Here is a 9,767-nt window from a genome sequence, read left to right on the forward strand (position 1 = left end):
ACACACACACACACACTCACTCACCCTGCTGAAGTCGATCTGGAGTCCCGGGACGCCGCTGAGGCCGGTTATGGCGCTCTGGGCCGCGATCGCACACACACACACACACACACTCACTCACCCTGCTGAAGTCGATCTGGAGTCCCGGGACGCCGCTGAGGCCGGTTATGGCGCTCTGGGCCGCGATCGCACACACACACACACACACACACACACACACACACACACACCCTGCTGAAGTCGATCTGGAGTCCCGGGACGCCGCTGAGGCCGGTTATGGCGCTCTGGGCCGCGATCACACTGAATGTGGGCAAACAGCAGAAGTCCTGGAATCCCTCGTACAGGAACCGCAGGTGATCCGGGTCTCCGGTGGACATTCCCACTCCCAGCGCGTACAGGATACAGTTCATGTGTGTGTAGGAGAAGCTGATCTCCGGAAGAGTGTGTCCCACGGCCTCCGACTGCAAAACACCACAGCACATCTCACTGGACCTGATTGAGAGCTGCTGATGGACTCTGATCCTGCTCTTCCTCAGTGTTTCTGTCTCGTTTTCCAGCAGAAACATTTAAACATTCTTAAATCAAGAAACATTTACTGGAGAAGTAGAAGAACTGAAGATATTAAAATTTCTCAAAATTAAGCAAATTTATGCTTAACTGAGATATTTGTTCTTCTTTTAAGCACAAACTCACTTCATTTTTATTCATTTTTCAGACTTAATATCTTAAACCTTGTGGACATTTTTGTCTTTTTCAGTTTAAATTTTTTTTATATATATATTTTTGCCTGTGTTAATGCAAACTGCATACATTTTCACACAGGTGTGTTTTTTTTTGTGTGGAAATTTTAATAATTTCCTTTAATAAAAATATTTTGCACTAGGTACACAAGATAGTTCCTCTCAGGAACCCCATTCCTCTCAAGTCCCCATTAAACAGGCAATTTTTAATCCAAGGGCCATTTAACTTAATTTTTTTAATAGGCTTTAAAATGAAATTTGATACTATTTTTTTTTATAGTGCCATTTTCTCAGGTTTGGCCTATAAAGTAAATACTCCCTTGATTCCCATTTTCTGCTTATGCATATTAGAGCCAATTGGATAAATTATGCAGCTATAATTGTGTGTGTGTGTGTGTGTGTGTGTGTGTGTGTGTGTGTGTGTGTGTGTGTGTGTGTGTGTGTGTGTGTGCGCTGGTATGGATGTCAGAGTGTGGTTTGTATGCGTTTAATAAAATAATTGGGTGTGCTTGTAAAATTTTAGAGAGAAAAACTACTACAAATCACAAATCCAACCACTGTGTGAATGTATTTTATATAAAACATTGTTCATAAATCATTTTTGTAAACTTTTTTTGGTTGCACTTTTTAAACTTTTTACACTTTTTACTTCAGCAGTAATCTGCCACGGGTCTTCTTCAAAATGACTTCTTTGTGTTTTTTGATGGACATTTTTGTCCTGCATGGACCGGTGTGTAACAGAATGCCTCTCCAGTAAATGTGTCTTGATTTCAGAATGTTTCGATCTTTGTGCTGGAAACGAGACTGGTTTGGAGGAGTGTGTGTGTGTGTGTGTGTGTGTGTGTGTGTGTGTGTGTGTGTGTGTGTGTGTGTGTGTGTGTGTGTGTGTGTGTGTGTGTGTGTGTGTGTGTGTGTGTGTGTTGATGTTTCTCACAGGGTTTGTCGCTGCGGCTCCGGTCGGATTGCTTCCGATTCCTCGTCCAGAATCCAGTTTAGACAGAACCTCCACCAGCGTCTGCAGAGACTCTTCAGGAACACAGTGATGTTCATTACATTTACATTTAATCATTTTATCCAAAGCAACTTACAAATGAGAACAATAGAAGCAATCAGACGAACAAGAGGATGACAGTATAAGTGCTGGAACGAGACTCAGTTAGTCGAGCACAGAACATTGCAAGGTTTTTTTTTTATCATTACCTCTGTGTGACAGGAACACGCTGAGCGTTCGATTGGCTAACAGCTGTAATGAGTGTGTGTGTGTGTGTGTTACCCTGAATGCTGGCGGGTTTAGTGGCGTCAGTAAAGTCACAGATCTCGTTCCAAGAGTCTCTCACGGCCTCCGGCGTCATGATCTCGTTCTTCTGACGCACCGTTCGACCCTGAGTCCTCTCCCAGCGCACTACACACACACACACACGCACACATAGGAGGACTAGTATTGATGATGCTTAAACAGCACTAAATATAGATGTATACATGAACACATTATATAAGAGATCTGCATAAAGGCGTTGACAGTGAGTCACGGGTCGGTTAGAGCATCGGAAGCTGATCTTCTCCCACAGAGATCATGAGTTTCACAGCACAACTTACATTTCCCGATCCAGCCGGCGCCGACCTGAAACACACAGTAGCTGAAGAGTTTCATGTAGAAATACCAAGTACACTTGAGATGATGGATAAACTTTTACATTTACATGTGTGCTTTAATCAAACACTTGTACAGTAATTAATGCACTGAAGGTACAGTCGATGGATTCATCATGTGATAAACACCTCGAACAGGCCTCCGTTCTCCCGACACGACTCGTGACTCAACCAGAGCACCAGCGGCGCCACGTACTCGGCCTTCAGCGACTCCAGCAGATCTGGAAGAGCAGAACGGTCAGTGCGGCGCACACACACGTGATGATGACATCACTCTCACCTGATGAAATCACGCTCACCTCACTCTCACCTGATGACATCAGTCTAAACTCACTCTCACCTGATGACATCACTCACCTCACTCACACCTGATGACATCACTCACCTCACTCTCACCCGATGACATCACTCTCACCTCACTCTCATCTGATGACATCACTCACCTCACTCACACCTGATGACATCACTCACCTCACTCACACCTGATGACATCACTCACCTCACTCTCACCCGATGACATCACTCTCACCTCACTCTCATCTGATGACATCACTCACCTCACTCACACCTGATGACATCACTCACCTCACTCACACCTGATGACATCACTCACCTCACTCTCACCCGATGACATCACTCTCACCTCACTCTCACCTGATGACATCACTCACCTCACTCACACCTGATGACATCACTCACCTCACTCTCACCCGATGACATCATTCTCATCTGATGACATCACGCTCACGTGACTCTCACCTGATGACATCACGCTCACGTCACTCTCACCTGATGACATCACGCTCACGTCACTCTCACCTGATGACATCACGCTCACGTCACTCTCACCTGATGACATCACTCTCACCTCACTCTCACCTGATGACATCACTCACCTCACACTCACCCGATGACATCACGCTCACGTCACTCTCACCTGATGACATCACGCTCACGTCACTCTCACCTCACACTCACCCGATGACATCACTCACCTCACTCACACCTGATGACATCACTCTCACCTCACTCTCACCTGATGACATCACTCTCACATCACTCTCACCTCACTCTCACCTGATGACATCACTCTCACCTCACTCTCACCTGATGACATCACTCTCACCTCACTCACACCTGATGACATCACTCTCACCTCACTCACACCTGATGACATCACTCTCACCTCACTCACACCTGATGACATCACTCTCACCTCACTCACACCTGATGACATCACTCTCACCTCACACTCACCTGATGACATCACTCTCACCTCCACTCTCACCCGATGACATCACTCTCACCTCACTCTCACCCGATGACATCACTCTCACCTCACTCTCATCTGATGACATCACGCTCACGTGACTCTCACCTGATGACGTCATGCTCACGTCACTCTCACCTGATGACATCACGCTCACGTCACTCTCACCTGATGACATCACGCTCACGTCACTCTCACCTGATGACATCATGCTCACGTCACTCTCACCTGATGACATCACTCTCACTCTCACCTGATGACATCACTCTCACCTCACACTCACCCGATGACATCACTCACCTCACTCACACCTGATGACATCACTCACCTCACTCACACCTGATGACATCACTCACCTCACTCACACCTGATGACATCACTCTCACTTCACTCTCACCTGATGACATCACTCTCAACTCACTCTCACCTCACTCTCACCTGATGACATCACTCTCACCTCACTCTCACCTGATGACATCACTCTCACCTGATGACATCACTCACCTCATTCACACCCTTTTGACATCACTCTCACCTCACTCTCGCCTGATGACATCACTCTCAACTCACTCTCACCTGATGACATCACTCTCACCTCACTCTCACCTGATGACATCACACTCACCTCACTCTCACCTGATGACATCACTCTCACCTGATGACATCACTCTCACCTCACTCTCACCTGATGACATCACTCTCACCTGATGACATTACTCATCTCAGTCTCACCTGATGACATCACTCTCACCTAATGACATCACTCTCACCTAATGACATCACCCTCACCTCAGTCTAACCTGATGACATCACTCTCACCTCAGTCTCACCTGATGACATCACTCTCACCTCAGTCTCACCCAATGACATCACTCTCACCTCAGTATCACCTAATGACATCACCTCAGTCTAACCTGATGACATCACTCATCTCAGTCTCACCTGATGACATCACTCTCACCTAATGACATCACTCTCACCTAATGACATCACCCTCACCTCAGTCTAACCTGATGACATCACTCTCACCTCAGTCTCACCTGATGACATCACTCTCACCTCAGTCTCACCCAATGACATCACTCTCACCTCAGTATCACCTAATGACATCACTCTCACCTCAGTCTCACCTAATGACATCACCTCAGTCTAACCTGATGACATCACTCATCTCAGTCTCACCTGATGACATCACTCTCACCTCAGTCTCCCCTAATGACATCACTCTCACCTCAGTCTCCCCTAATGACATCACTCTCACCTCAGTCTCACCTAATGAAATCACTCTCACCTCTGTCTCACCTAATGACATCACTCTCACCTCAGTTTAACCTAATGACATCACTCTCACCTCTGTCTCACCTGATGACATCACTCTCACCTCTGTCTCACCTGATGACATCACTCTCACCTCTGTCTCACCTGATGACATCACTCTCACCTCTGTCTCACCTGATGACATCACTCTCACCTCAGTCTCACCTAATGACATCACTCTCACCTCTGTCTCACCTGATGACATCACTCTCACCTCTGTCTCACCTGATGACATCACTCTCACCTCTGTCTCACCTGATGACATCACTCTCACCTCAGTCTCACCTAATGACATCACTCTCACCTCAGTCTCACCTAATGACATCACTCTCAACTCAGTTTAACCTGATGATGTCACTCTCACCTCAGTTTAACCTGATGACGTCACTCTCACCTCAGTTTAACCTGATGACGTCACTCTCACCTCAGTTTAACCTGATGATGTCACTCTCATGAAGGGCTGCACAATAAATCGAATTTCTAAATGCGATTGCGATTATGGATGCCATGATTACGTAATCGTTCAAAGCTGCGATTACAAAAACGTAATAACAATTTCGAGGGAATAATCGTCAATTATGATTTTTCTCATAATCATGCAGCCCTACGCTCACGTGATGACGTCCCTCTCGCGTGATTGAGTCAGCACCTGGAGGCATGACGGTCTCGGTGAGCCGGGATCCGGCGGTCGGCGCCACCGTGTTGCAGTGGATGTTGTACTTCTGGCCTTCGATGGACAGTGTGTTAGACAGACCCAGCAGACCCAGCTTCGCCGCGCTGTAGTTCGCCTGCCCGAAGTTCCCGTAGATTCCCGCCGCGGACGACGTCATGATGATCCTGCGCAGACGCGAGGAAAACCCGTCGGGATAAACATCACATGTTCAGGTGAAACCACAGACTGTATTAAACACTGTGCGCAGAGTTTCTGAAGAGCAAAGCGTCACTGCCAATCGGCAACCTTCGGTCTCTCTCTTGAATCCAACACTGAAGTGACGATTTTAATTATATTCTATGGTCACCGCGCGTCAATGTGCAGCGAGGCGGATTAGCTGAGGTGACGCTAACAGGCAGCACACAAACGGCTCGTAGTGACATCAGCGGCAATCCACCTGTCACTCAAGTGGCCACGCCCTTAATTATGCAGAACTTTAAGGCTTAATATAATTTAAACGTCACTTCCATGTTGGATTCAAGAGCGAGACGGGAAGGTCGCCGCTTGGTTGAAACACTGCGGTTCTCCGTACCTCCCAAACTTCTGGTTCTTCATGTGGTTCCAGGCGGCTCTCGTGACGAGGAACGAGCCTCTCAGATGCACACGGTGAATAAGGTCTGAAACACACGCTGCAAAGTCAGCTTTATCGCATGGCGGTGAATAAAACCAAATACAGTTCCAACAAACTAAACAGACACGTGTGTGATACATCAGCTCAACTCAGTTAAAGTCCCCCTGTAGTCAATCATTTTATCCCTAAAAACTCATCTTTGATCACCAAAATGACATATTTAAATATTTTTTATTTTGGAAAAAAATACGTCATGCCTTAAAATATCTTGAATGTAACTCGACACCCTTGCCTCATTTAGTATGCGCAGTTCTATGAATATGCAAATGAGCCCCGCCTCCACTCACTCACTCACTCACTCAGAGATCCACTGGTTGACGATCACACGTTGATCTGATTGGTTACAAGGTAGTTTGTGACGTCAGAAACACCAGCGATTTCAAAGCGTGTTTTTGAGACTGTCTTTGGTTCACTGCAGTTTTAAGGAGAAAATACTCAGCAATGCTGTCGACTTATGAATTTACACATGCTTTGTGTTAAAGCATATTAAAAACACCACATAGACACATAAACAACATTATAAGCTGGATTTTCACCACAGGGGGACTTTAAATAATTGACGTATTTTGCAACATTGATTCAAGATTCACATTGACTCTATTCTGGCTCTACAGCAGAATCTGACTTCCTCTCATATTTGATGAAGTTTGCATCACTGATTTAGTTCATTACTGTGAAGCTGCTTTGAATCGATCTGTGAACTGAAAGTCGATGTTTCTTCACGTACCCCAGTCCATGTCACTGGTCCGAGCAAAAGATCGGTCCCGCAGGATCCTTCAGAAACAGCAGAGGAGATTTACAACTCACGCCGATCGCTCTCAGAGAGTCAGAGATCAGAATCATCAACTTACCCAGCGTTATTCACCACGATATCTGAAAAACAACACGCTGCTCTCAGCTACAAACTCAACCACATGGACATCAATGCATTTATTCTAAAGAACAACAGAAATCTGCTCCCTCAAATGATCTTTTTACTAAAATGTGGGGTTCCAGAAGTAAAAACACCATTCGTTTTCTCCATAGGGCAACCGATTTTGACAGATGACTTATAAACCTTTACGCTACAAGGTTGTTAATCGATGTACAATGCTTCCGCTGAAGCGTCTGTTCACATTATTTCAACGTGTTTTTTATAATAATCATGTTTAACAGCTGAATTAGTGGTGAAAATAAACAGTCCCCATGATTCTGTACAGAAAATTCAACCAATCAGAGTCGCTACAAGCTCTTTAGCTCCGCCCACTGCCACTGAGAATGATGTAATCAAGTCTCAATGCACTTTAATATTTGTGTGTGTGTATATTAGTGTGTAACAGGCGATCCACACTCCAATCCAGATGGGGGCGCACGCAGTAATGCAACACTGTTTGCTAACCGGCACAACAGAAAAAAAGACTCTCTTCACACCAACCTGTATATAATTGTATATAACATATAACAACCTGTGTACTGTGTATAATTATTTTGTATATATATAAATACACACACATGCATGTATATATTTAAGAAAAATGTACTTGAATATGGGTGTGTATTTACTTATATAAAATAATTACACATAGTACACACACATATATTATGTAAACACAAGCTTTTATTTTGGATGCGATTAATTGCAATAATCATTGAACAGCCCTAAAGCACAATGTTTTGTTTTTTATTATGAGTGTACACAAAAAAAAATAGACTCTTTACAAGTTTCTAATGATGTGTTAGTCTTCTCTGTATAACCATAAATTCATTTATGGTATTTTAAGTTGTTTGTGCCGTTATAATAAGACAAAATAATTTGGCATTGTGCGGATTTGCGTCCGTAACACTCCTGCTGTAGCCTATATATGCATATTTTGCAATGAACGGTTTTATATCTCCATCGTTTTATTATTTGATGATGTAATTGTTAATGCATCATGGGATTGTAGTTCTTTTCCTCATTAAAGACTTTGTGTTCGATTTTTAAATCCGTTTTTCAGTTTCCAGTGTTGTGATTCTCCTCGTAGCCGGTTGGTTTGTTTCATGGATTGTAACGCTTTAACCAAGACTTTTTTCTTTTCAATCCCTATGTGAGAAATGAATAGACAAAATACCTCTGGAACCAGCGCTGTGAAACTCTATAGATTATGAATAATAATATCACATCATATTGCAGGTCACCTATTCGTCCGAACGCATCCAGCGCCGTCTGTATGAGTTTCTCCCCGTCTTCCACTGAATCTGTGAGATGAGGATACAGGATCAGGATCAGGGTCTACATCAGGACAGGTGTGATTGATTGACAGGTGTGATTGATTGACAGGTGAATCGTTACCGTAGTTGGCCACGGCTTTACCCCCGTTAGCTCTGATCTCCTCCACAACTCGATCCGCAGCCGCAGAACTCCTGCCTCCTCCTTTAATATCTCCTCCCAGATCATTGACTGTGGGAAAGAGAACAGAAAACACAGCTCTAGAAAATGAATCATAAGCATCGACTCATTTGAACTGAATCATTTAGAGATCCGATCACCGATGACAGCGGCTCCTCTCTGCCCGAACGCCAGCGCATATTCTCTCCCCAAACCTGCAGAAAAACAAACATGATTTACATGATATATGAAAATCAGCTGCATATAATTATCAGGGAATCAGTCACTTATCATCAGTCTTATCTGCTGTTTGCACTTTGATCGACACTGAAAAGCTGATTCACTGTCAAACAAAACTCTTAAGCATTTAGAAAAGCCTTTAAGCTCAATATATTACATCAAATAATGCAAGTGCATAAATATTACATATCTATATTCACGTGTCAGCAGTAACTTTCACAATAAAATAAGGATAATACAGAATTATTATGCTCTCTGTTTCCTGCTGTAAACCCTCTCGGAAAGCGTTTGTCTGATGCATTTACACATTATATTTCTGCAAAAATAACTGCATCTCTCTGTTAGTGAACTGTGCATTAACATACTTGCATGTATTTGCATAAACGCATGAGTTTATGAAGCTAAAACTGACCTCCGCCGGCTCCCGTCACCAGCACCACTCGACCGTCGAAAGTCAAAGGCACAGACATGTTTAGATGATATTTCTGTTTATGATGATGAAGTTTTTTTGGGAGCGATCAGTGTGAAAGTCTTCGGTTCTGCTCTGAAACACTCCGCCGTGACTTTTGCCCTACTTCCGGAGCGCTGACGTCACCCGATAACAGCCAATCAGGTGCGCGCGTCTTCACTCCACCAAACAGCAGCACGTGACTCTCATTTGTGCGTGCTGTTTATTGTGATTAATATTCGAATGTATAAACAAAATCGCAGTTTGAGCTGCTGTGTCATTGAGAGTGTTCATGTGTGAAATGTTTTATCAAATCTGCCGTCATAAAAAAAAGGAATATATATATATAAAAAAATATATTAATAAAAAACTATAATAGCATCCCAATAGTTATGATAAGTGGTATGAAATG

The 9,767-nt window shown here is 44.0% G+C and overlaps 1 protein-coding gene across 1 annotated transcript in view; it reads right to left on the reverse strand.

The window, feature by feature from the left end:
• The window catches only part of hsd17b4 (hydroxysteroid (17-beta) dehydrogenase 4), a 29,924-nt gene extending 20,385 nt beyond the window's left edge, over nucleotides 1-9,539 (reverse strand). Inside the window, exons 1-13 of the mRNA XM_077217528.1 lie at nucleotides 9,320-9,539; nucleotides 8,829-8,882; nucleotides 8,632-8,739; nucleotides 8,478-8,537; nucleotides 7,172-7,193; nucleotides 7,048-7,094; nucleotides 6,222-6,306; nucleotides 5,627-5,814; nucleotides 2,520-2,611; nucleotides 2,337-2,361; nucleotides 2,014-2,142; nucleotides 1,675-1,766; nucleotides 231-461 (exon numbers count right to left, since the gene is read on the reverse strand). Of these exons, the coding sequence (XP_077073643.1) occupies nucleotides 231-461; nucleotides 1,675-1,766; nucleotides 2,014-2,142; nucleotides 2,337-2,361; nucleotides 2,520-2,611; nucleotides 5,627-5,814; nucleotides 6,222-6,306; nucleotides 7,048-7,094; nucleotides 7,172-7,193; nucleotides 8,478-8,537; nucleotides 8,632-8,739; nucleotides 8,829-8,882; nucleotides 9,320-9,377 (1,191 nt within the window). The 5' untranslated portion in view covers nucleotides 9,378-9,539. The remainder of the gene's footprint in view (nucleotides 1-230; nucleotides 462-1,674; nucleotides 1,767-2,013; nucleotides 2,143-2,336; nucleotides 2,362-2,519; nucleotides 2,612-5,626; nucleotides 5,815-6,221; nucleotides 6,307-7,047; nucleotides 7,095-7,171; nucleotides 7,194-8,477; nucleotides 8,538-8,631; nucleotides 8,740-8,828; nucleotides 8,883-9,319) is intronic.
• Nucleotides 9,540-9,767: the final 228 nt, after the last annotated feature.

Source organism: Siphateles boraxobius, unplaced genomic scaffold (assembly GCF_051911475.1).
Source record: "Siphateles boraxobius isolate OS27281-9 unplaced genomic scaffold, OSU_SipBor_1 74, whole genome shotgun sequence".
Lineage (NCBI taxonomy): Eukaryota > Metazoa > Chordata > Actinopteri > Cypriniformes > Leuciscidae > Siphateles > Siphateles boraxobius.